At 37.0% G+C, this 27,877-nt stretch overlaps 2 protein-coding genes across 4 annotated transcripts in view; one reads left to right on the top strand and one right to left on the bottom strand.

Moving 5' to 3' along the window:
• Window positions 1-27,877, top strand: part of ADAD1 (adenosine deaminase domain containing 1) — a 120,859-nt gene that overhangs the window by 80,094 nt on the left and 12,888 nt on the right. The gene's annotated exons all lie outside the window — the stretch shown is intronic.
• Window positions 9,956-14,946, bottom strand: IL2 (interleukin 2). The gene is made up of 4 exons (XM_043569079.1): window positions 14,628-14,946; window positions 14,478-14,537; window positions 12,189-12,335; window positions 9,956-10,341 (listed from the first exon to the last, which is right to left on the bottom strand). The coding sequence occupies exons 1-4, from the start codon at window positions 14,772-14,774 to the stop codon at window positions 10,231-10,233; spliced, it is 465 nt and encodes a 154-aa protein (XP_043425014.1). The 5' UTR covers window positions 14,775-14,946; the 3' UTR covers window positions 9,956-10,230.

Raw genomic sequence — 27,877 nt, 5'->3', positions numbered from 1 at the left:
TAAAGTCTAGTTTGTCTGATATAAGTATGGCTACTCCAGCTTTCTTTTGGGTTCCAGTCGCATGATAAATAGTTCTCCATCCCCTCCCTCTCAATCTAAAGGTGTCCTCAGGTCTAAAATGAGTCTCTTGTAGACAGCAAATAGATGGGTCTTGTTTTTTTATCCATTCTGATACCCTATGTCTTTTGGTTGGCGCATTTAATCCCTTTACATTCAGTGTTGTTATAGAAAGATATGGGTTTAGAGTCATTGTGATGTGTGTATGTTTTATGCTTGTAGTGATGCCTCTGGTACTTTGTCTCACAGGGTCCCCCTTAGGATCTCTTGTAGGGCTGGTTTAGTGGTGACAAATTCCTTCAGTTTTTGTTTGTTTGGGAAGACCTTTCTCTCTCCTTCTATTCTAAATGACAGACTTGCTGGATAAAGGATTCTCGGCTGCATATTTTTTCTGTCTAGCACCCTGAAAATCTCGTGCCAATTCTTTCTGGCCTGCCAAGTTTCAAAAGAGAGATCAGTCATGAGTCTTATAGGTCTCCCTTTATATGTGAGGGCACGTTTACCCCTTGCTGCTTTCAGAATTTTCTCTTTATCCTTGTATTTTGCCAGTTTCACTATGATATGTCGTGCAGAAGATCGATTCAAGTTACGTCTGAAGGGAGTTCTCCGTGCCTCTTGGATTTCAATGCCTTTTTCCTTCCCCAGTTCAGGGAAGTTCTCAGCTATAATTTCTTCAAGTACCCCTTCAGCACCTTTCCCTCTCTCTTCCTCCTCTGGGATACCAATTATGCGTATATTATTTCTTTTTAGTGTATCCCTTAGTTCACTAATTTTCCCCTCATACTCCTGGATTTTTTTATCTCTCTTTTTCTCAGCTTCCTCTTTTTCTATAACTTTATCTTCTAGTTCACCTATTCTCTCCTCTGCCTCTTCAATCTGAGCCGTGGTGGTTTCCATTTTGTTTTGCATTTCATTTAAAGCGTGTTTTAGCTCCTCGTGACTGTTCCTTAGTCCCTTGATCTCTGTATCAAGAGATTCTCTGCTGTCCTGTATACTGTTTTCAAGCCCAGCGATTAATTTTATGACTATTATTCTAAATTCACTTTCTGTTATATTATTTAAATCCTTTTTGATCAGCTCATTAGCTGTTGTTATTTCCTGGAGATTCTTCTGAGGGGAATTCTTCCGTTTGGTCATTTTGGATAGTCCCTGGCGTGGTGAGGACCTGCAGGGCACTTCCCCTGTGCTGTGGTGTATAACTGGAGTTGGTGGGCGGGGCCGCAGTCAGACCTGATGTCTGCCCGCAGCCCACCACTGGGGCCACAGTCAGACTGGTGTGTGCCTTCTCTTCCCCTCTCCTAGGGGCGGGATTCACTGTGGGGTGGCGTGGCCCATCTGGGCTACTTGCACACTGCCAGGCTTGTGATGCTGGGGATCTGGCGTATTAGTGGGGTGGGTAGGCAAGGTGCACGGTGGCAGGAGGGGCAGGCTTAGCTCGCTTCTCCTTAGGTGATCCACTTCAGGAGGTGCCCTGTGGCAGCGGGAGGGAGTCAGACCCGCCGGAGTTTTGGCTCCGCAGAAGCGCAAGTTGGGTGTTTGCATGGAGCAAGCAAGTTCCCTGGCAGGAACTGGTTCCCTTTGGGATTTTGGCTGGGGGATGGGCAGGGGAGGTGGCGCTGGTGAACGCCTTTATTCCCTGCCAAACTGAGCTCTGTCGTCCGGGGGGCTCAGCAGCTCTCCCTCCCTTTGTCCTCCAGCCTTCCCGCTTTCCGAGCAGAGCTGCTAACTTATGTCCTCCCAGACGCTAAGTCGCGCTTGCTGCCGGAACACAGTCCGTCAGGCCCCTCCGCTTTTGCAAGCCAGACTCGGGGTTCTGCTTGGCCGGAGAGCCGCCCCAGCTCCCTCCCGCCAGTCCGTGGAGCGTGCACCGCCTCGCCACCCTTCCTACCCTCTTCCGTGGGCCTCTCGTCTGCGCTTGGCTCTGGCGACTCCGTTCTGCTAATCCTCTGGCGGTTTTCTGGGTTATTTAGGCAGGTGTAGGTGGAATCTAAGTGATCAGCAGGACGCACGGTGAGCCCAGCGTCCTCCTACGCCGCCATCTTGACTAGAATCCTTAGACTACAATTTTTAAGGATACATACTTTCCCTCTTAGTTGTTCTTTGTCCAGCCTCGCAGAATCGCACCCCTAAATAACCACAGCTTATTATTCAGTTTGCGAGTTGGAGCCCCTCATCGGGCTCTGTGCTGAAAGCTCAGAGCCTGGAGCCTCCTTAGGTTTCTGTGTCTCCCTCTCCCTCTGCCCCTGCCCCGCTCATGCTCTCTTTCTCTCTCGAATATAAACATTAAAAAATAATAATAATAAAGAATAAAAATGTTTATTTTGGCGGGGGGGGGGCAGAGAGAGACAGAGTAGGCTCAATGCTGCCAGCACAAGATCCTGACACAGGGTTCTGTCTCCCAAATTGTGAGATCATGCTGAGCCAAAATCAACAGTCTGATGCTTAACCAACTGAGCCACCCAGGCACCCCTTCATTCTTTACTTTTAATCCTTTCTTGTCTATTTAAAGTATATTTTATATAAACAATGTAATATTTATTTTAAAATATTCGAGTTTTTATTTTTATTTAATGAGATTATTGTGATGGCGTTTGGTTTAAGTCTCTCCTCTTGCTATTTATTTTGTCTCATTTGTTCTTTCTTCCTTTAGTTTCCCTTTGTCCTTCATTTCTTACCTTTTTTTTTTTAGGTTAAATGTTTCTAACATTTTGTTTCCTGCTATATTACTTTTTAGTTATACTGTTCTTTTAGAGGTTACTTATAATATGAAAATTTGACACATGTCAAAAGCTGAGAAATAACAGAAATAAAACTATAAATCACCAAAGTAGTAATAAATATATTTTGCACACATCAGAAAGACAGTTTGCAAACTGGAAACACTCAACCAAAACAAACCAAAACATGGAATGAGGCTTAGGGGTGTATTGTTATAAATCACTTTGGGTATTTTTTTATTGGCCTGTCTTTGGATCACTAATCCAGTCTTATGCTATGTCTAGTATGCTGATATACACATCTAGTAATTTCTTAACTTCAGATACTATATTTCTCAGTTGTAGAATGTTTCACTCGATTTTTTCAAACAGATTTCAGTTCTTTGCAGAAATCTATATTTTCATCTATATGTGCCAAATTCTTTTCTTAAACATATTAGTTACTTTAAATAACTTCTAACTATCTGAATTCTGTGTTGGAGATTTTTTTTTTTTTTACTGGTTTTGCCTCTTAATTTTGAGTATGTGTGTGTGTTAGCAGGTATGCCTCATAATTTTTTAAGTAATGCCACATGTAAGTGAAATATTATAGAGAGTCTGGATGATAATATCTTTAAAATTTTCTTCAGGGAGGCAAGTAGGATCTGGCAGATGCTTTTGATCCTTTTGAAGTTTGGTTTTAGGCTTTATTAGAGCTGTTATATTTTAGATTCATCCTCATTTCAAGGCTTGTTTACTTAGAACATTGTACCTTCTTTTTTCTCATCTTAAATCCTTACTTACATGGGGCGCCTGGGTGGCGCAGTCAGTTAAGCGTCCGACTTCAGCCAGGTCACGATCTCGCGGTCCGTGAGTTCGAGCCCCGCGTCAGGCTCTGGGCTGATGGCTCAGACCCTGGAGCCTGTTTCGGATTCTGTGTCTCCCTCTCTCTCTGCCCCTCCCCCGTTCATGCTCTGTCTCTCTTTGTCCCAAAAAAATAAATAAATAAACGTGAAAAAAAAAATCCTTACTTACAAATCCTTACTTACATGCTTACTAGACCTTTTCCCTGTGGCAGAGCTTAAACTCCAACCTGTGTCTCCTCAGCACAACACAGCTCTCTACACAGCTCATTTGCCTCCTGCATGTTCTTTTCTGCCATTTTTTAGTGGTCAAGTGGTTGGTTGTGCATGTGCAGCTGATGGATCAGCCATTGGAAAGAATTTGTATTTGGATGTAGTGGCTCCTTTTCCACAGTTGCCTTTGCTCTCAAATCCCATCTACTTTGACAACCCTGAATTCCTACTTTTATTTCCTTGTGGAACTACCATTTGAATTCCATTTCTCTGTGCCATAATTTGAAACATACCCTCAGATAAAAATCCAGGATGTCTCCTGTGTACATTCTTTCTCTTAAGGAATGTAATCTGTAAGACCTGCCTGTATTGGTTGCTGTCCTCACATAGAGAAACTGCTATCACGCTTAGGCCTGAGGGAGGAGGAGTGAATAGATTACCAAAACTTAAGGACAGGATCATAAAGGACCACTTTGAGAGGAGAATGACCTTTGGTCTAGTGATGTAGCCATCCTGAGGTGATCCTTCATCCAGCTCTTACCAGGGATCCCCTTTGGCCAAACTCAACTAGAAACCATAAAGCAAGGAAAATGTATCCTACACAAGCCAGCTTAGGAGAGTGGGAAGAGATGTAGAGTTGTCAAGAGGAAAATGAAAGATATCTGGCACAGTTTACCTCTTTATTCTTCAACATGTACTCTCTTCATTTGGGAGAAAAGTGTCCCAAGCAAAGGGGACACATGAAGTTCTACCAATTCTGATATCATTGTGAATATCAATTCAGGAATACTTTTCCTGAAATTACAATGGTGGACACCACCAGTATTTTTCACATGAAGAAAGTGAGACTATGTGAAGTCTTATTTCACATGATGTGGGACAAGAAGAGAGAAAAACAGGTAAAATAAATGTACTTGAGTCTCTGCTCAATAGCTAGTCATGAGAGTTGATAATCATAGTTACCTTCTTCCAATATTCTTTGCATATTCTTCTTTACCCTCTGCCATTACTTTGGCTGAAATTCTTTACCTAGTGATGGACTATAAATCTCAATTCTGGGGAATCTGAGTCTTTGGTATTCTTGAATTTGGGGGATTGGTACAGTTTTCCATTGACCAGTACTATTGGAAAAAGAGTCCAAAAAAATGCCCTGCTGGATTTCCTGGGTTCCAAATATAGTGCTACTTATTGTGTAGCTGTTGCCTCTATTCTATAGCAGGAACTCAATTTCCCCTTGTCATCAAAATCAGTCACTCTGGACAGTACAGTAGTCTGTCATGTACCTGTTAGTTCAGCTGCATGGAAAGTCCCCACATGGCCAAAGCATAGTCTTGGTTTCCATTTAATCAATTTTCTGGTAGTAGTCAAGATTCATGGTAGAAACATGCCTACTTGAGCACTAGGACCTTAAAAATAACAAAGCTAAGGTCTTGTTGACTGGAGGTAAAAATTTTCAAGTGGGTCGTTAAGTGTAATAATGAGAGGGACTATGTTTACTTCTGCCTCTTGATTGCCAGACCTGTGCAATCTGTGGAGGGAGATTATCATATTTTGGCTGTGGTTTAACACAAATAGTGCATCCTGTAGGACCACATGTCCTCTTCACAATAATTGTTTTCAAATAGATATGGTAGCTGAACATTTATCAGGCCATTTCACTCTCTTTTCAAGCCCCTCCTGAATGATGGAGTATATAGTGAGGTCAGTGAAATCCATGACCGTGTTGCCATTGCCACACGTCTTTTGTCATAACTATATTCTTTGTTTGGAGGCAGTGTTGTGATAGATAAGGCATTCCATAAATCTAAAAGTCATGCTGCACTACATGAGGCAGAGAAAGAACATATGAATTAGAACACAGGTCTATCTTTTAGAGGACAAAACAGTGTTCACTCCATAGGGATAGGGATCCATATAATCAATCTACTATCAGATAGCCAAGTGTTTCTTCTGGGGAATTGTGCCATATTGAAAGCTGAGCATTGGCTTATGCTTTTGGGAGGCTGGGTACTCAACAGTAGCAGTAGTCAGATCAGCATTTGTGAGTGAAAGACCATATTGGGCTCATACACACTCTCCATCCTTGTGGCCATAGCCACTTTGTACATGGGTCTATTGAGTAAGCACTGGATTATCCTGGGAAAGAGACTGGGAAAGAGTCATCTTCTCCACTTGAATAATGATAGCCTTTTTTAGAGTGTATGTTAATATTTTTATATTCTCTGCCCATTTAAGAGGTCCATTCTCATACCTCTTCCCCAGACCTCTTTTTCATCATTTTCCCATTTTCTTTTACAAATCTCTGATCATTTACCAAACTCATTTTGTCACTTCTCATAAGTCAGTCTATTCTAGATTCATATCTCTGTCCATTTATCCTTCCACATGGTATAGACAAATACACAATTTTGAATAGGGTTATAGTTTTGGGATCATCCATCTTCTGGCTGATCATAACATCGATTGCAAATCCATTTTTAAACTAGGATCTTACTCCTTTCTTTTAATTTGTATTAAGGAAGTTCGCCAGTAAACCAAAGGAGAGGACTGAGGAAGACGGGTTAAATCAGGTACCATGAGATTCTAAGCTGCCTGATTAGGAAGTTTAGTTATCCCTCCTGGACCTGTTCAAACCTACTCCCTTCCATTATACGATGAAATGCTGCTTTGTTTGCCCACTATTATGTTTCAGAACATCAGTTAGTAACTAGTTCATGATGTGAAGTTCAGGTTGCATAATAATTTGGTGTCCTGTGGTCAGGCATTTTTCTCTACCAGGGTTTTGTCACAAGCCAGGTGATGTTTTTAAATGAAGTATTACCTGCACAGTAGGGCATGGTCTTTTTTGAAAACTATCCAGGGACTTTCTAGAGACTTTTAACAGTATCTGTGTCACAATACTTTGAATATCCCTGGATCTCCTGGTCATAAAGCCCATTTGGCTGGAGAATTTGAATTGAGGCCTATACCTGTTATAGAGCCCTTTCTTACTGTAGGTCAGGTTGAAAACTGACAGACTAATGGGTTACCTCCCCTGACCAAGTGGGTCAGACTACCATATGTAGGGTATTTCCAAATTGTAGAGGCCCACCAAGATTTGTACCTCTTTGTAGTGGGCTGTTCAGGCACAACATCTCATCCTCCACTTTAGAAGAATTTCTTAATTTGTATGAAACTACTCAACCCCTAGAAACTTCATTTTCCTGTTACACCCTTGAACTTCCACAGGCCTTCTCTCCCTTCTTCTACCAAACATGTTCCTTGCTCAGGCACTACCACTATTAGTTCTCATTAGATCCAGTTGGCATAACATTACCCATGTAATGGGCCAGCATGATATTCTGTGAAATAATAAAATGATCAAGTACTCTCCAGACTAATTATAAAGGAGCAAGAACTGATTATATCCTTGGGACTAGACAGTTAAGGTATTCTGTTGCTCATTCATGTAAATGCAAATGGCAATAGCTAAAGACTACCAGTCAACTATGCCATCTTGGAGGTAGTTCTGAACAGTGTGCCTCCCTAGCCACTACAGAGGTATGGCATAGATAATATCTGTGATCCCTTTGGACCCTCTTGAGATGGATTCAGGGTAATGTTGCATTGTTCACTTGATCCTCCATAAGCTCTCTGACTGGAGGCTCTCAGTAGAGTTTCAGAATTACTGGGTACATTCAGAGCCATTAACTAATAATCACCAGAACATCTAGACATTACCCATTTCTCAGTGAATGATCTTCCTGGAAAATATCTCTTCCAGCATGGTTTAGGGGAAAATTTCACAGTATATATCTGTGGCCATATTATGGGGTACTTCCTTAAAGAGATCCAGCCTTCTTGGAGACCAGGTCTATGAAATGGCTCAAGTCTGGGAACTGGAAACAGGTCATGAATCCCAATTATGATTTTCATTCACTTTTTGCCCAGAAGAATTAGAATCTTCTAATTTGGGGGGATCTTGTAATCAGTCACCATTAAGGATCATTTTGAATCAAAATGCTTTGATTGGCACTTTGCCCTATTGTTTATTTAGTGATTGCTTCCACCTTGTCTCTGAGGGCTAAATGCTGTCACCTGGCCTGTAACAGTCCAGGATTCCATTATTCTCAGATCAGGGAAACCAATTCTATTGCAGCACCATCTGTCACTTCTGGCTTAAGAAAGAAAAACCACTACAGAACTGTGGTGGGTGCTAGTGTACCCCTTACCAATGAATTTCTTAATGTCTTGCTAGGCAAGAGGAGAAGATTGCACATAATAGGTCCATTCCAATATTTCTAATTCCCTGATTCTTTGGACTCTTTCTTCAGAGAATCCTGGCATTTAAATGCCACTTTAAAAGGCCACCGTGGAGTCCAAGAATTTACTCAACCAACTATTAATGCCATTTGCAAGTTCTCATTAAATTCTGAATCCCAGGGAATTTGAACTTCTCTAAATTGTATCAGACCAAACATGACTTAATTTTACCCCTGTTGGTTTAAACACTTTTTATCTCACTGCCCCAGCAATGTTGAGATCTTAACTTTCATTTCAGGCCTAGAGGCAATTAAAGGTGGTAGAAGTGAGTTCTAAGGAAAATTTCCCTTAATTCGTGAGTCATTGGAAGGTTTTTATGCAGAGGAATGATTTTTCCTCAGAAAGTATACTATAAAGAAAAGGAATTGTCTCTGCCAATAGGATGCTTAAAATTCTCAGCTTCTATGTCTGGCAAAATGTCCACATCCCATATCTCAGGGTCTCACTTCTCCATTCATAGTGTAAGAAACCTGGAAGGCTTAAGCTTTTTTTTTTTTTTTTAATTTTTAAGTTTATTTATTTTGAGAGAGAGAGAGAGCACGAGTATGGTAGGGGGCAGAGAGAGAGGGAGAGAGAACTCCAAGCAGGCTCCGCACTGTCAGTGCAGAGCCCAACACAGGGCTGGAACTCACAAACTGTGAGATCAGTCCCTTTGCCAAGATTAAGAGTCAGATGCTTAACCAACTGAACCACCCAGGAGCCCCTGGAAGACTTAAATTTTAATTGGCACTATATCTTTGCAGACCTTACATCAGACTCTTGGCTGTGTCTTACGTCATAGATGTTCTGTGAGTACAGGGGATGAGGGACTTCTTCAAAACTGCCAACAAAAACTTCTGGTTGTTAATGCATGTTTTAAATTGTATATTTATGATGTTATTTTTAACTCCTCTTTGAGACCATCAGAAGAATCTAGGTAATAATCACAATCTGTATAACTCTTGCTACTCTCACAATTAAATGTCATGGCCATTTGATCTCACACCTTGCCCTTCATCTGCATTTCATCCTGTGCTGCCATTGATAATTGAGTAATCAGGATGTTAGCACATCTCAGAGATTATTGTGTTCCTAATGAATCCAGTCCCAGATCTCATTTTGATGGTCTGTTTGTTGGAGCTATTTCTGGTATAATTACTGTCTTTGAGCCAGGAAAGAGATAGCATATCAAAACAAGTCAAGGAGGATCTACTAGAGACACTTACCAAGCTGTGGTCATGGTACAGGGAAGCTGTGAGAGATAATGCAGTAGCCTGGATCTAGTGACAGTAGAAGTGTTACTATCCCTAGCATTGAAGGGAGGAATGGATGGAAGAATTAGCAGAACCCAGAAGGAAAAAGTCTTGAGAGAAACTGGGTTCTTTGATTGAGAGGTTACTTCACTTGGAGAGTCAGGGAATCTCTTATGTCCCTCAGACATCCTACCAGAGCTCCCCAGTAGCAGGACCTAATGAAAAGCCAGAGGACAGGGGAGAACTTTGATATATATGCCATACAAGTGAGCCTCCTGAGTGCAGAGTGCAAGTGGTAAGATGTTGGAGAATAGATAGGGAGGCGTACCAATTGTATGAAGAGTTTCAGTGTGTTTGACATCTTCTCTGAGGCATGTAGGTAATTTGATAAGGTTTTCACAGACTAGAACCAAGGATCTGACTACCTGGGGAAAGGAGAAAGCAAGAACTTTGAGAAGCCCATTTCCCTATTCCACATACATCTTCAAGGGAAGAATGACTCTTAGAAGCATCTTAAACATTTTATCAGTTCACATGAGTAATTCAGAAATCTTTTACTTTGTGCTATTCCCAGGATAATAAATGGCTAGGCTTGTATTATTTTTATTAAATAATTTTATTAATTGATCTACAGAGACATTATATGTAACAATTCAATATAAAAAAATAAATACTTTGGGATAAATAATTTAAGTGAATTTTTAGAGCCCCTAGGGCTTACAAAAAGAATCTTAAAAGATCCATGTTTATCATAAGAATAAGAATAATAATTACAAAAGGTAGCAAACCATACATCAAAAAATAAATATAAATTTTAAATATTTAAATAAATAACCTGATACATTTTAAATAGGAGACACTCAATTATCAAGTCAGCGTTGAGAAGATGCTTTGACAAAAGGTAATCCATTTGTTCAGAAATTCTACAATGGTTGCTGTCTCATCATCATATTTACATGTGAATCTTGTTTCAGATCCCTGTAAGAGAAAAATTTAATTTTTTTAGTTCAAGGTAGTTTCCCTTATATATAGTTATTCTCCATTGAAATCTTACAGGCTTATGGCCTTTATTTTCAAGTATGCTAAACATATTAATCATTCACATTTTCTTGAGATGGTCAAAATGGCCTACCAAAAAATTGTATGTTATGATACCAAGTGATAGTAAAATGAAAACTAGGATTTTCTTCATTTGTCAATTCTGTCAATCTCAGTGAATACTAGAATTTTTTTCCTGAATTGTATAAAAATAAACATTTTAAGTAAAAACAGTTCCAGACAAATATTTTATTAAATGCTGCATGCAAAAGAAAGTTATTAAACCTCTTTTTCTGTGGGCATATGTCTGTATCCTTATCTAAGTGTAGGTTACAGGTATGCAGTCATATGCACATTAAATTTTTTCAAACCATAAGTCTTCTCTTAACTTTAGTGAATCTCTTTATTGTTCCCCAAAGAAAGATAGAGCCAGCCCAGAATAAGTTAGGATAAGCTTTTGTTTGGAGAAAATTTGTGTGAAGAACATTCTCATAAATACTCATACCCACTCCACCTTAGTATCAACGCAGGTGAGTTTCCCAATTTTAAAAGTCTAAACATTAGAAATTTTGTTCTATGGACTGAGTTTTTAGAAATTAACCTCCTCTGCTCATAGGAGCTGTTTCAACTCTGCCTCTAGCTGAGAAAGAAAATACTTTAAAATATAGCAAGATAGAAGAGAGGGCTTTTTTAAATTGAGGTAATTCCTATCCTGGAAACATATTTCCTTTAAAGTTAAGATAAATATTTCCTTTAAATAAATTGTTGCAGTGTTATATATCTTCTTACATATAATTATTTAAATTTTAACATTTTAATTATTTAAATATTAAATATTAAATAAACCTCCCCTCTTGGGAAGGTTTAAATTTTTAACAATAGATTGCTTTTGAAATACATTTCCTGAATTTCACATAATTTTATATTAATTTTGCATCAAGAACTGAGAATGAGTTTTCTGATGGTCAGAAATTTCAGACCAAACCTCTTGACATAGATGTCAGTCCATCAATGTCTAGATGACATTGATCTCAATGTATTTTTTTTAATTAGTTGGAAAGAAACAGTCTACTGTTTCTTATTTGGAAACAACTAGAGTTACATAATTTTATAAACTTGGTTCTACTGTAACTAAAATTATGCTATTTCTTTAAGATTCCTGTTAACTCATGAAGTTTGTACTTTTGGCAGATGAAAAAAGAGAGCCATGAATCTCTACACATCCTAAGTCCCTTGTATATTTAATATTTCCTGTGCATTTAAAAATACTTAAATCCCTGAAAGTATTACTTCTAAATAAAGTTACCTATCTAGCCCATTGGCCTAAATTTTAACAATTACCATTATTTAGATAAATCTCTTAGTCCTTCAACCAAATAATAGGGAAACCCCATTTTAAAAGCCTTTCAGGTAATCAGTATTGGTTGTTCTGAAAAACAATCTAAAAGAATTTTAAAATATGTAACAAAACCTGTCTTCTTTCTGTGAAATTTAATTGTCTTCTCCCACTCCCAGTTTTGTGTTAATGTGAGAGAGAGCTTAAAAAAAAAGTGAGAGAGAGATGACAGAGTGCCAGGGTAGGGGCTTGTTAGTGGCTGGATGGTGGACAGAAACCCTTTAGCTTTTACTTCTTAGCTCCACAATGTATCGTCTACCATAAAAATGATTCATGTTCATAGTGGTCTTAAAATGCATGAGTACTTCACAAATAACAAAACCATTATATCACTTTAAAATGTGATTCCATTTGTTTTATTTTCAGGAGAGCAAATACAATAATGCCTTACCTTTAGTTTCAGAACTGTTACATTGATATTGCTCATTAATTCCTTGATGTGATTCAAGTGAAAGTTTTTGCTTTGAGCTAAATATAGCACTTCCTCCAGAGGTTTGAGTTCTTCTACTAGACACTGAAGATGTGTCAATTCTGTGGCCTTGAATAATAATAAAAATAATTATTGGATCAGTTTTCCCTAAAGGTCAGAATCAGAAATTAATCTCAAGTTTATTTTATTAGGAGTAGCAGTATAGTTCTTAGTATTATCCCTGTTCTCAGCATTACTGTAAAGATGGACCAATATAACTTACATTATAAAATTGGAAGAACTTTAGTTCAACTACCCATGTTTAGCCTGAACTGTGAGCAAATAATGAGTCATTAACTTCAGTTTAATTTGGCCTTGCCAAAAGTTAGCATTTCTGCACCCGAATGCAAATCACAGATATAGGCAGAATTCTTTTCCAGTCTGTGTAGAAATTATTAGAACCAGAGTAGTCACAACATGGAAGTATAGGATCACATTATATGATTCTAGTATTTGATAATCTAAGAGTTGAGAATCATAGAAAGTTAAGGACAGAGGAGCTCTTGGATATGCTGTGATAGTCCCAACATTTTATAGATTAGGCCGTTGTAACTATATAGTTAAGATTCTCAATACAGCAAGTCATATAACTGCGTCAACTTTTTATTTTTCTATAGCAAGTACATTAAGAAGCACTTTTTAAAAAATTATGTGTCCCAACCAAATAAAAGGTTAGAATTTTTGAAGGACTTTTGGGTGGCCCTCCACATTTAGACATATACACCCACCCATCTACTTACGTGGTCTACTATATTGATAGTATTTCACACTTCTGTGGTACATTATAATTTTAAAGTGTCGTCTCCCAAATAAACCCATTTAAGTCTCACAGCCACTTTGTGAGATACCAATTCAGCATTGTTGTTTCCATTTTACAAATAAGGAAACTAAATCTCAGAATTTAAGTGTTTTTCCCAAGATCACATGACTAGGTGGAGCCAAGATTAAATTTTATTTATTTTTTTTATGGCATTAACATAGCATCCTTCGAATTAAATGTTTTTATCCCTTCCTAAAAAAATTTTTTTGCAAACATAGAATGGTGGTAAAATGGACAAATGAATGGAATTTATCACATTACTTTGGGTTTCAAATAGATTTTGAGCTGTCATTTAGAAACTGTTAGATTTCAAAGAATTTCACCACCTTCTAACTTATGCACATAATCTTATCTTACCTTTCTAACAATCTCTAAAAAGAGAGAGGACTACACCACACACATTTTATGACATTTCCATCCATTGCCCTTTCAACTTGCTACTACAAATGCAGGGCTTAACGTTTTTGGCATGAGCAACTTGGAGCTATTTCCTTCAAAAACCAGTCTAGTGTCGTTATGTTGCTCTAGTTACATGGCTCTAATTAAATTGGAGAAGCATCTCTAAGTTATTTTCATTTTTCAGAAGAGTAGTTTGAAGCATACCATGGCCTTTAAAAAGTTTTGAATCTTGGAAACCAAGTCATATAGCATCGTAAGTCTCTAGGTCTATTGGCATAAAAGATGTGTAAGTCCAAATTTTTACTTTATACTCCCCAGGGAGAATTTTGTTTTTACTATAACTAATAGCTAATTCTTATATGTTATTTATTCTATGTTAGACACTGTTATGAGTACTTTACATCTACTGATTAATCCTCACAAAACTATATGAAGTATATATATAATTATCATTCACATAAGTAGATAAGAAACTGAGCCACAGAGTAGGCAATTTGCCCAGGGTCACAAAAGCTAAGACATGGCAGAGCTGGGATTTTAGTTTGGAAATTCTGGCTCTAGAGACTGTGCTATTGGTCACTGCTATGCTGCAGCTCAAAGGTAGACCCTTAGGAATCTTTCCTAAAACAATAAAGTGTTTTTTAAAATAGACTTCTCTGAAATCAATTTTGATAATTTGTATGGTAAAATGATATAATCAAATATCTCTCAAGTTTTACATTTTTCAATAAAAGTCAACATAATCTTTTAAAACTGTCCCAGCAATAAACTGTCTTCTTCCCACTGCCTCTGTCCCAAAACACAAATACACATAAAAAATATATAGGCAGAGCTATTTTCCAGAAACTTCATTACAAAATTATTTAAAAAAGTATTGAAGTTATTAATTTCTTTTCCTCAGATGAGGTGCTACTAATCTAATCAGCATGCAGATTTTCATATCGTTTTGAATTTTATTAAGACATAAATTGAACATAGAAAGTTGTACTTACCTTCTTGGGCACGTAAAATTTAAATGTGAGCATCCTGGAGAGTTTGGGGTTCTCAGGATTCTGAGAAAGCATAACATATTTTCATTAAAAAATGATCTCCAGTTCAAAACTTATATGTAATAATTTTGGTAAGAAAGAAAGTATACTTACATTAACTCCATTCAAAAGCAACCGTAAATCCAGCAGTAATTGCTCCAGCTGTTGCTGTGTTTCCTTTGTAGAGCTTGAAGCAGGTGCACTGTTTGTGACGAGTATAAGAGTCAGTGCAATGCAAGACAAGAGTTGAATTTTGTACATTGTGGTGGCAGAGGTTGAGGTTACTGTGAGTAGTGGTTAGAGAGGCTGATAGAAAGCTCTTGAACCAGAGAAGCAATTTATACTGTTAATTCTGGAAAAATCTTATGGGGGTGTCAAAATGTTTTACATATTACACATATTTTCAAAGATTCTACCTGTGTGGCAAAAAGCATTACCTTTATTTTTCCTCTTCTGATGACTCTTTGGAATTTCTTTAAACCCCCATAAACTGACTGAATGGATGTAGGTAAAATCCCTGTTGGTTACATTAGCCCACACTTAGGTGGCAGTTGTAATTCAGACAACTAACGCCTTCTGTATGAAACAATTTTTCCTCCCTCTTTCTTTAAGGGGGTGGGGATACAAAAGTGGCTCATGAAAATTTTCTCTTTGTCATAAAACTGTGTTGAACATGTGGAGCACTGTGGTATGGTGGACAAGAGTAAATAGTTGCAAAGAATAAATTTTTAGATTTGTTGATTACACAGGAAGAATATTGGTTTCCTGTTCAGGATGGTTTTACCTTTTGATCTACACAATGACTGAGCTAATGCATATGTGATAGATTACTTCTTAAACAATCAGCTAGAGAAATATTAAGACTAGAATACATAAAATGCTCATTGAGCTTAAGGTGCTGTCTTAGTTTTAATGTTTCTTGTATCTGTTTTAATCTCTTAATATCTGTTGCACATTTTTAATGGATATGATGTTCAGCAAATAAATACCCAGGAAAGGATTTGCATGCAAGAGTACTAATGCTGCTTTTGGGGAGGGGGCTTTGGACACATATATTTTTGCTGATTTATGATTTTTCCTGGCCATCAAGGGGATGTAAGGTGAGTTGGAATGTCACCAGAACCAAGGTTGCTTTTTCTTCCTCTTGTTCTCAAGGACCACCTGAGCTATTAGATCTTTTCCTTCAGTTTATGTCCATTTCATTTCTCTCTCTCTTTATTAAACAGATTGCTTATATTTCTTTAACTATAAGGCAGAAAATGAGAATAATAGGGATCCCCAAGTTTATTTGTAGAAAGCCACTAACTAAAATTTCTGGACATTATTTAGGAGAAAGATAATATGATTTGGCAAGCATGAGGTGTACCAATCCTGGCCTAAGTAGTGGGGCTGGGGCTGAGAAAGGGATGGTAGTAAAATAGCCCAGGAGGCTGTGGTGGGTCATAGGGTAGGGGTGTTTGTGTGTGCATGCTCCTTGTGGAATAAGAGCTGTCCTCAGAGCAGGGATATCAGGACTCATTTATTCCAAGATGATTCTTATTATACAGAGGTCAGAATTGAATCAACAGAAGTTACTAAGAAGGGGTATCCATTACAATTTCGGAGTGCCTTTTACGAAAAAAAATAAAGTATTACAAACAACTCATGACAAACAAATATTCAGAAAAAGGTTTGCATCCAAGAGTACTGATGCTAGTTTTATAATAGACTTTATATGCGCTGTATGTAAACCAATCCTTAAGTTTGTACTTGTTATGTTTTCACCTCTCTAATAGATTTGGGTTTCTCCACTACAGCATCTAGGGCACTATGAGTGTAACAATAGTAGCTCTAAAATAAGATCAGATCGATATGTTTAAAGTTGGTAGAATGGGTAGGATACTTAGGATATGTGCTACTGTGTCCTCAGTATAATGCACTAACTGCCCCAGTATGATGGTAGAGGCATAAAGTTCTGACTTAAGTTGGAGATAATTGAGAAAATTCTTCCTCAAAGCGTTGCTGGTGACTCCTCCAATTTTACTAATTCATTTTGTGTCTAGTCTTTAAAAAGACATTTATCTAGCACCTCAGGTATATAGAAAGGGAGAAAAAAGAACATTGTGAAAACCTGTGACGGGATAGTTCCCATTTTGCAGATTAGAAAACTGAATCTCAGATATGTTAACTAATTTGTTATATGTCATGAAGCCCTGACTGCCAGTCAGGGGCAGAACAAGGATTTGAAACCAGAATATTCTGACTCTATAGCCCACTCTTCTCACTTGTATTCTTTCTTAAGGAACCTGATGTGCCATAGGGAAGAATGTACACAGACCAGTGTAATCCTGGGTAAAAGGTAAAAATTGCCACCTCAAGAGAGGTAGATATAAAGAATTTTGAAGAAGGAACATGACTTGAAACTGGATTTTGACATGTTTAAACTATAGATATGTAAATTTAGGATTAGGAAGAAGGTGGTGGGCAGGAACGGTTAACCATTCTTAGGAACATTTATACCTACAAAAAGCAGAGAAAAATGGTTTAGGACTATTTATGTGGTAGACAACATTCTGAAGAATGTAAAACATCTTCTTAACATTTAAAAGTAAGCATTATAGTTCCTCGGGTGGAAAAAAAGGAAGGAAAAGCCAGATTAGCGATCAGTGATCTTTTAGGAAACATTAGAGACAAGTTAGAGACAAATGATCATGATCTTTTCTTTTTATTACTAAAAAATGCAAAGTGCCTCTCTCTACCTCTCAAATCAAAACCACAAAGTGAGCATTAGTTCTAAGGGAAAGGCTATTTAATGATCTGTGTGTCAACTTTATAATACTTGTTTTGCTCTCTAAAGACTTCGGTGTTTCATCCCAGCATCATCAGCTCAGGCCTTTACCCTTCCAGAATGGAAGAATTCAGGCCCACACATTTTTCTGTGTGGGGGCTTTTCCAATGAGGCTTTTGATGTTCTCATAGTCTTGGTATTTCTATTTCTCCAGCTATTTCCATTAGAGAATGGGTCAATATATGCTACATTTATGGGACCCTGTAGAAAATTCGTTCCTAAGCTCCTGGCTTATCCCTATTAACACATAACAGACACCATTATGGAAGTTGGTCTTATAATTTCTTTCTTGAAATGCCTGAGGATAAAGCTACCATACGCTGTGGCATACTTTCACTTTTTAACATGTCTGACACATCAGCTGGCTTTTTTCGCTATAGTGGTGGTAAAGTCAGTAGTAGACTGCTAGCTACTGCATGTGTCACACCCCCTACTTCCCCTTTGAAAATAAAATTCTACTATTCAATAAGCTGTTTTCATTGCTTAGCATTGTTTGTGACTCAGCCTCTTAGACTCGAGTAGCCCAAGTTCTTTAAAAAGGGAAGCCTCAGCAGTGCTTAAGTTGGTTAAGCATCTGACTCTTGATTTTGGCTCAGGTTATGATCTCACAGTTCATGAGTTCAAGCCCCACATCGGGCTCTGTGCTAACAGCTTGGAACCTGCTTGGGATTCTTTCTCTATCCTCTCTCTCTGCCTCTCCCCTGCTCTCTCTCTCTCCCTGTCTCTCAAAATAAATAAATAAACTTAAAAAAAGGGAAGTTCAATCCCTGAAGCTGTCTACCGAAGAGACTGGTCAGTCAGTTGCACACATTGTCCATTCAGCAAAGCTGACTTTCAAAGACTCCAAGTCCTGTGAGAATTTTCTCTTTCTCACCCTTTCCCATCACTTTGTAAAACTTAAAAATGTTTTTTTAGTGTTTATTTAATTTTGAGAGAAAGCGCAAATGAGAGAGAGGCTGAGAGAGGGGGAGACACAGAATCTGAAGCAGGCTCCAGGCTCTGAGCTCCCAGCGCAGAGCCCGACGTGGGGCTCAAACTCACAAATGGCGAGATCATGACCTGAGCCAAAGTCCAACGCCCAACTAAGCCACCTAGGTGCCCCCACTTTGTAAAACTTTAATTTGGACTGGAGCTTGATGCCCATATTAATGTGTCTCTTGTTAGTTTCTCTACAGGCCTCTTGGCTTTTCAAGATACAGTTATCTCCCTGTATTTAGGGACATATTATTGAATTCTCTCCATACCACCTAGGGAGTATTCAGCTATGATCTCTGTGTTTTCCATGAGAAACTGAATTTCCTCAGGCATAGGTTGGTGCCCAGTCTTTGTCTTTATCAGACCTATAGTCCTCCATGATAGATTTACCTCTGTAAATCTATCTGTGGATCACAGTTAAGTCTCACTCTTGTGCTCTTCCATGTGGTAAATTTTAATGATGTTCATAATATTTTGGGATGGAAGAATTATTTCCATGGTACTTTTAATTTTGCAAAGTATTTTCAAATTCATTATCTCATTGAGTCATATTTTACTGATAAGAAATTTGATGTTTGTGCAGGTTAAGTGACTTTCCCAAGATCACATTCTTAAGTTAGTGGTGAAGTTAGAGCAAAACCCCAAGACTTCCTGACCCCTAATGATCTTACATATTTCCGGTGTAAAATAGTGAGATGCCAAATTCTAGGTACATTAGACTACACAGAGAAGGTTGAATTAGATTGTGCCTACTATTCCATCTCACTTCACTCTATCAGTGATAGCTGATGAGTCAGGCAAGGCATCATCCACCTTCGCCTACCCAACACCTTGTCTGAGAAATTTCAGGATTTCTAAGAAGTTAGAGCAGCTGAATTCACACAGCTACAGAAGCTAGGTTTTACTCATGTTTTTCATTTCTTTCTGGGCCTTTTAAAAGCACCAGAGCATTTGATGTCTCCTAACAATTCTTTCATGTCTGAAGAAAGAAAGTGATTGCATCCACTGTGAATTTAAGTTGAATTGGACGTTCAGAGTACAGTGTTTTAAGGCTGACATGGGAGTATCACACTAGGCATTTGTCTGCATTTGGCAACCAAGAGGCACCTCACTGCCTAAATGTAACAATAATGGGAGTATCTTCCAAACCCTTGGAACTTTACTTTTTGTGTAAATATAAGACCCATGTCAAGTCACACAGCAGTTACCAGAAGTAGAATGGGACAGTCTGACAGTAATAGCAATAGATTTGCAAGGCATTTCATATTTATAAAGCACTTTCACATCCATTTATCTACTCTTATGGCAAAACAGGTAAGGAAATTTTTTTCTGGTTATATGTATTTCACTAAGGACTTTATTTTCTTTGTACATTAAAAATTAAGCTTTGCAACTTACACATAAATATTAGCTTTCTTCTCTCCAATATAAGTGCTTTAATTAAAATCTTGTAAAAATATATTATTTACATTTATCTTCATCTTTCCTGCCTAACTTTGTTTCTAAGCTCTCTGTTAATCATTTGTTCTTTCTTCTTCTATAGTAGCTTTGAGTGTATCATTCATTTACAGTCCATTGTCCCCTCACTCATAATGTCAAAAGATAAACTGAGGCATATTTTAAAATTTAAGAGTTTATTTGAGCAAAAATCTATTTGAATTGGACGACATCCCATCTAGCAAATAGAAGGGAGCTCTGGGGAATTGTACAAAATGAAAAACTTTGATATCCAGAGAAAGCAAGAACAAGGAAGGTATACTATGCAAAACAAAACAAAACAAAACAAAACAAAACAAAACAAAACAAAAAAATGTGTTGGTTATTACAAAGCTACTTTCTTTTAGGGATGGCACTGGTCTATCAGGTAGATTATCTGGTGCTGATCAGACAGTTCCTGATTGACTGGTTTAAGATTCCATTCCTGGGAGAAATGAAGCTAGAATTAAGTCTTGGTTTAATGACTTTATTTTGGGCCTGCTGTTTTGTTTTTAAAACTAAATGATAATTTTTTAAAGATTATAGCCTGATTTAGATTTAGATTGTGTGGTACTGTTTCCTAAGGAATTCAAGTGCCACACCCCACTGGTGAGAATAGAACCACACCAGGGCCCCCATTGGCTGGGGCATCAGAGCCTAACTAAAGGAAGAACAAGCTCCATATCCATCCAGTCAGTCCTGTAGGGGCAGCTACAAGACACTGAATCACCTCAGAGCTTCCTAAATCCCTCACTTTCCTCAGACCCAAAGGGGTTGTGAAAAGCTATTCTTCTACTTTTGTTGTAGAAAATTCTAATTTCATCCTAATATCTATTCTTCCCTCCTGCTTAGAAAAAGAATCCTGATTTTTAGCTAGATATATTGCTGCTCCTCATAAAGATCACGTTTCCTACTTTCCCTTTGCAATGAAGTGTGGCCATGTAGCTATAATGGCTGGAGCTCTAGTAACTCTTCTGGACCTTAAGGACAGGGGACCATACTCTCGGGATGTTAAAGCTGAGAGCTGTGATAGTGAATATTTTATGTAGCTGCCAAATCAACTCTGATTTCCTAGTTCCTGACTTCTTTTATGTAAAAGAGAAGCAAGTATATCTTGTTTAAGCCACTGTTATTTTGGGTTTCTCATTACAGTTGACCCTTGAACAATGTGGGGGTTAGAGGCACTGACCCCTGCACAGTTGAAAATCCATGTATAACTTTTGATTGCCCCCACATTTAACTAATAGCCTGCTATTGACTGGAAACCTTACTGATAAATAGCCCATTAACACGTATACTCTATATGTGTTGTATGCCTTATTCTTGCAATAAAATAAGCTAAAGAAAAGACAGTGTTGTTAAGAAAATCATAAGGAAGATTAAATACCTTTACAGTATAATACTGTATTTATTTTTAAAATCTTTATATAAGTGGACCTGTGCAGTTCAAACCAGTATTGTTTAAGGGTCAACTGTATATGCAGTTAACAACACTATATAAGTACATTAGGCCATGTTCTTTTTAGACAATCCTATTTGGTATTTGTTTTTTTTTTTTTTACTACAAAATATTTAAGGTACATTGTTGAACAACATCATGGGCTATGGGAGTACAAAAATAAATAGCTATCCCTAGCCTACAAAATTTTACATTTTAGTAGGAAAGACAATATAAAACTGTGAATGCAAAGGGTGGGTGGGTAAGTTAATTGGTAAGTGTACAATTTGCTAACCTCTACTGTCATAAGAATAGACTTATAGACTAATGGAATAGAATTGAGACTCTAGAAATAAACCCTGTAATTTATGATCAGTTGGTTATGGCAAGGGTGCCAAGACAGTTCAATGGACAAAGAATAGTCTTTTTAACAGCTGGTGCTGGGACAACTGCATATCTATTTGCAAAAGAATGAAGTTGGACCCCTACTTCATGTGATATACCAACATTAACCAAAAATAAATCATAGAACTGAATTTTAGACCTAAAATAACAAAACTTGTAGAATAAAACATAGAAGTAAATATTCTTGGCTTTGAATTAGTCAAGGTTTCTTTAATATGTCACTAAAAAAAGCAAAATCAACAAAAAAATGAGACTTCATTAAAATCTACAACTTTTGTCCTTCAAAGGACACCATAAAGAAAGTGAAAAGATAACCCACAGAATGGAATAAAATATTTGCAAATCATGATTCTTATAAGTGATTTGTATTCATAATGTATAAAGAATTCTTGTAACTCAACAATAAAAAGGCAACTCATTTAAAAATGGAAAAATTATTTGAATAGACATTTCTCCAAAAAAGATGTACACATGGCCAAAAAGCACATGAAAAGATTTTCAATATCATTAATAGGTAAAAACAAACCAAAATCATAATGAGGTGCCACTTCATACCCATTAAGGTAAGTAAAATAAAAAAGACAATAGCAAATGTTGACAAGGATGTGAAGAAATAAGACCATAATGTATTGCTGGGGAGAATGTAAAATAATGGTGCAGCTTCTTTGGAAAGGAATTTGGTAGTTGGGTTTATATATATATATATATATATATATATATATATATATATACACACACACACACATATATATGTATATATACATATGTATATGTATATATATATGTGTATATATATATGTGTGTGTGTGTGTGTATATATATACATATATATAAATAAAAAACTTGGAGTACTGTATGACCCAGCAGTTCCACTCTTAGATATATGCCCAAGAAAATGAAAACACATCGAAAAGCTTATAAAAAAATGTTAGCACCAACATTAATTAAAATAGCCAGAAAGTGGATAGATAAAATGTAGCATATCCATACAATGGAATATTATTTGGCAATAAAAATACTGAAGTACTGATATATTCTGCCACGGGTGAACCTTGAAATCATAATGCAAATTTCAAGAAGCTGATTGTATGATTCTGTTTATATAAAATGTCCAGAAAAAGCAAACCCATCGTGGCAGAAAGTAATTTATTCATTTCCAGAGTTTGGGATAAGAGAGAATAGGAAGTGAGTGCTAGTGGGTATGGGGTTTCTTTTTGGGGTGATGAAAATGTTCTCAAATTAGATAATAGTGAGTTTCCTAAATTCATGAATATACTAAAAACCACTGAATTGTGCATTTATGGTGTGTAGATTATATCTCAAAGTTGTTACTTTGTTTTGCAGGTTTCATAATTGTGGTTGAAACACATGCAGTATGCTTTTGGTTTGTGGCTGTACTGAAGTAATGTCCCTATATGAAGCTATATCTGTCTCTAAGAATTGCATATATAACCAGCATATATAAAACAACTGTATTGTTACAATTAAGAATGAAATCAATAGATTAAAATTTTAAATTTTCATTTAAATAGTAAAAGATACCGCATGGCATTCAATCACTACTCTTGCTGCCAATTATCATCACCAAATTAAGGTCCAAACACTGAAGAAGCAGTAATGCTTTTTCTTTCAGTAGCAAATTAAAATGATATTCTTCAACCCTTCGGTATATTTGAATGTTTAAAAAATATATTTAAGATAAATAACTGTACCAACAAATACTATAGAAATGTGGCAATGGTTCCAGAAAAGGTGGTTCCACAGGTCTTCCCTGTCACTCATTATTAGGAATTCCATAGTCTACTAACTGCTCAAAACAAAAATCTATGCAATCATCTTTGTTTTCTTTCTTTCTTTTGTACACCATATTCAATCTGTCAAAAAATCTTACTGGTTCTAGCTTCAGAATTGATCTTTAATCAAGCACTTCTAACCATAGCTATCTCTACCATTCTAATCTAAGGCATGTTCAACATTTGTTTTAATATTTCAATAATTTTCTTAAATGGTGCTCCTTCCCTCAGTTCTTGTTCCACTAAAAGCCTCTTTTCACACAGGAGATGGAATGATCATTCTAAAATATAAATCAATTTATGTCATGCTTATCAGAATCTTCAAGTGGCTTCCTATCTCCCCAAAAGTAAAAGCCAAAGTCATTTATTGGCTTACAAGACCCTTCTCATCTGACCTCAATAATGTGATTTCTCACTACTCTTCTCTCTTACCTCCAATTCACACTGGCTTCCTTACTGCTCCTTGAACAAAACCACCATGTGACAGCCTCAGGGCCATTGCATTGGGTATTCTGCGTGCAATGATGTCTACTCCAATATCCACTTGACTTATTCCTTCACCTTCTTCAATTCTTTGCTCAAATGTTTTTCTTTGAAAGACTTTTTCTGATCACCTTATTAGTATTGACCTCTGAAGAACTAGCTACCTTCCTTCCCTGCTTTTTCCCCCTCTATAGCTTATTGTCACCTTCTAATTACACTGCATAATTTCTTATTTATTCTTTAATTGTCTGAGTCCTCCCACATTAATATATACTCTGTGAAGGCAGGGATTTTATGTGTTTTGCCCATTGCATTCCTACCAGCCGTGCAAAAGGGTTCCTCTTTCTCCACATCCTCACCAACATCTGTTGTTGCCTGAATTGTTAATTTTAGCCATTCTGACTGGTGTGAGTTGGTATCTCATTGTGATTTTGATTTGTATTTTCCTGATGATGAGTGATGTTGAGCAATTTTTCATTTGTCTGTTAGCCATCTGGGTGTCTTATTTGGAAGGTGTCTACTCATGTCTTTTGCTTATTTCTTCACTGGATTATTTGTTTTTTGGGTGTTTGATAAATTCTTTGTAGATTTTGGATACTAACCCTTTATCTGATATGTCACTTGAAATATCTTCTCCCATTCTATAGGTTGCCTTTTAGTTTTGCAGACTGTTTCCTTCACTGTGCAGAAGTTTTTTTATCTTGATAAAGTCCCAATAGTTGATTTTTGTTTTTGTTTTCCTTGCCTCTGGAGACTTGTCAAATAAGAAGTTGCTGCAGCTGAGGTCAAAGAGGTTGTTACCTGTATATTTCTATAGGATTTTGATGGCTTCCTGTCTTACGTTTAGGTCTTTCATCCATTTTGAGTTTATTTTTGTGTTTGGTGTAAGAAAGTGGTCCAGGCTCATTCTTCTGCATGTCGCTGTCCAGTTTTCCCAGCACCATTTGCTGAAGAGACTGTCTTTTTTCCATTGGATACTCTTTTCCTGCTTTATCAAAGATTAGTTGGCCATATGTTTGTATGTCCACTTCCGGGTCCTCTATTCTGTTCCATTGATCTATGTGTCTGTTTTTGTGCCAATACCATACTGTTTTGGTGATTACAGCTTGTAATACAGCTTGAAGTGTGGAATTGTGATGCCTCAAAATTTGGTTTTCTTTTTTAGGATTACTTTGGCTATTTGGGGTCTTTTCTCATTCCATACAAATTTTAGGACTGTTGCTCTAGCTCTGTGAAGAATGCTGGTGTTATTTTGATAGGGATTGCATTGAATATGTAGATTGCTTTGGGTAGTATTGACATTTTAACAATATTTGTTCTTCTAATCCATGAGCATGGAATGTTTTTCCATTTGTGTGTGTGTGTCTTCTTCAATTTCTTTCATAAGTTCTTTATAGTTTTCAGTGTATAGATTTTTTCACCTCTTGGGTTAGGTTTATACCTAGGTATTTTATGGTTTTTTGTGTAATTGTCAATGGGATTGATTCCTTGATTTCTCTTTCTGCTTCATTATTGGTGTATCAGAATGCAACCGATTTCTGTACATTGATTTTGTATCCTGTGACTCTGCTGAATTCATGTATCAGTTCTAGCAATTTTTTGGTGGATTTTTTTGGGTTTTCCACATAGAGTATCATGTCATCTGTGAAGAGTGAGTTTGACCTTCTTCTTGCTGATTTGGATGCCTTTTATTTCTTTGTGTTGTCTGATTGCTGAGGCTAGGACTTCCAACACTGTATTGGATAACATTGGTGAGAATGGACATCTCTTTTGTGTTTTTGACCATAGGGGGAGAGCTTTCAGTTTTTCTCCATTGAAGATGATATTAGCTGTCGGTCTTTCATATATCACCTTTATAATCTTTAGGAATGATCCTTCTACCCCTACTTTCTTGAGGGATTTTATCAAGAAACGATGCTGTATTTTGTCAAATGCTTCTTCTGCATCTATTGAAAGGCTCATGTAGTTCTTATCCTTTCTTTCATTAATGTGATTTATCACATTGATTTGCAGATATTGAACCAGCCCTGCATCCCAGGTATAAATCCTACTTGATCGTGGTGAATAATTCTTTTAATGTATTATTGGATCCAGTTTGCTAGAATCTTGTTGAGAATTTTTGCATCCATGTTCGTCAGGGAAATTGGTCTATAGTTCTCCTTTTTAGTGGAGTCTTCATCTGGTTTTGCAATCATGGTAATGCTGGCCTCATAGAATGAGTTTGGAAGTTTTCCTTCCATTTCTATTTTTTGGAACAGCTTCCAAAGAATAGGTGTTAGTTCTTCCTTAAATGTTTGGTAGAATTCCCCTGGAAAGCCTTCCAGCCCTGAACTCTTGTTTGTTGGGAGATTTTTGATTACTGATCCAATTCTTACTGGTTATGGGTCTGTTCAAATTATCTATTTCTTTCTGTTTCAGTTTTTCTAGTTTATATATTTCTAGTAATTTTTCCATTTCTTCCAGATTGCCCTATTTGTTGGGATATAATTGCTAATAATATTCTCCTATTGTTGGTATTTCTGTGGTGTTGATTATGAACTCTCCTCTTTCATTTGTGATTGTATTTATTTGTTTTTTTTTTTAATTTTTGATCAAACTGGCTAGAGGTTTATCAATTTTTTTAATTCTTGCAAAGAATCAGCTCCTGGTTTCATTGATCTGTTCTACTATTTTGTTTTATTTCGATATCATTGATTTCTGGTCTAATCTTTATTATTTCCCTTCTTTTGCTAGTTTTGGGATTTATTTCCTGTTCTTTTTCCAGATTTTTTAGGTTTAAGTTTAGATTGTATATCTGAGACTTTTCTTCCTTCTTTAGGAAGGCCTGTGTTGCTATATATTTCCCTGTTATGACCACCTTTGCCGCGTCTCAGAGGTTTTGCATTGTTGTGCTTTCATTTTCATTGGCTTCCATGTACTTTTTAATTTCCTCTTTAATTTCTTGATTACCCCTTCCGTTATTTAGTAGAATGTTATTTAATCTCCAAGTATTCATGGTATTTCCAAATTTTTTCTTGTGGTTGATTTCATGTTTCATAGTGTTGTGGTCTGAAAATATGCTAGGTATGATCTTGATCTTTTTGTACTTGTTAAGGACTGATTTGTGACCCAGTACGTGATCTATTCTGGAAAATGTTCCATGTCCACTGCAGAAGAATGTGTATTCTGCTTTTGGATGAAATATTCTGAATATATCTGTTAAGTCCATTCAGTCCAGTGTGTCATTCAAAGCCCTTGTCTCCTTGTTGATTTTCTGCTTAGATGATCTGTCCATTGCTTTAAGTGGGGTGTTGAAGTCCCCTACTATTATGGTATTATTATCAATAAGTTTCTTTATGCTTGTGATTAAATGATTTATATATTTGGGTGTTTCACATTGGGGGCATAAATACTTACAATTGTTAGATCTTCTTGATGGATAGGCCCCTTAATTATGATACAATGCCCCTTTTCATCTCTTGTTACAGTATTTATTCCAAAATCTAGTTTAGGAGCACCTGGGTGGCTCAGTAGGTTAAGAGGCATGACTCAGGTCATGATTTCATCGTTCATGAGTTTGAGCCCCACGTCAGTCTCCGTACTGACAGCTTGGAGCCTGGAACCTGCTTCCGATTCTGTGTCTCCCTCTCTCTGCCCCTTCCCCACTCGCTGTCTGTCTCTCTCTCAAAAATAAATAAGCATTAAAAAATTTTTTTAATCTAGTTTAATATTGGTATGGCTACTCCAGCTTCCTTTTGATGACCATAGCATAATAGTTGGCTCTCCATCCCCTTACTTTCAAACTGAAGGTGTCTTTAGGTGTAAAATGAGTCTCTTGTAAGCAGCATATAGATGTGTCTTATTTTCTTATCCATTGGGATACCCTGTGTCTTTTGATCGGAGCATTTAGTCCATTGACATTTTTTTTTTAATTTTTAATGTTTGTTTATTTTGAGAGAGAGACAGCATGAGTGAGGAAGTGGCAGAG

This window comes from Prionailurus bengalensis, chromosome B1 (assembly GCF_016509475.1).
Source record: "Prionailurus bengalensis isolate Pbe53 chromosome B1, Fcat_Pben_1.1_paternal_pri, whole genome shotgun sequence".
NCBI classification, from domain to species: domain Eukaryota; kingdom Metazoa; phylum Chordata; class Mammalia; order Carnivora; family Felidae; genus Prionailurus; species Prionailurus bengalensis.
The sequence above is the reverse complement of the archived record's forward strand: the minus strand, read 5'-3'. Positions and strand labels throughout refer to the sequence as shown.

Excerpts from the sequence above, each read along its gene's own strand:
- IL2 (XM_043569079.1), bottom strand. The coding sequence starts at position 14,774 with ATGTACAAAATTCAACTCTTGTCTTGCATTGCACTGACTCTTATACTC. Across the intron at positions 14,538-14,627 it reads TGCTTTTGAATGGAGTTAAT|AATCCTGAGAACCCCAAACT; the intron begins GTAAGTATACTT and ends ATGCTTTCTCAG. Across the intron at positions 10,342-12,188 it reads TAACAGTTCTGAAACTAAAG|GGATCTGAAACAAGATTCAC; the intron begins GTAAGGCATTAT and ends TTTCTCTTACAG.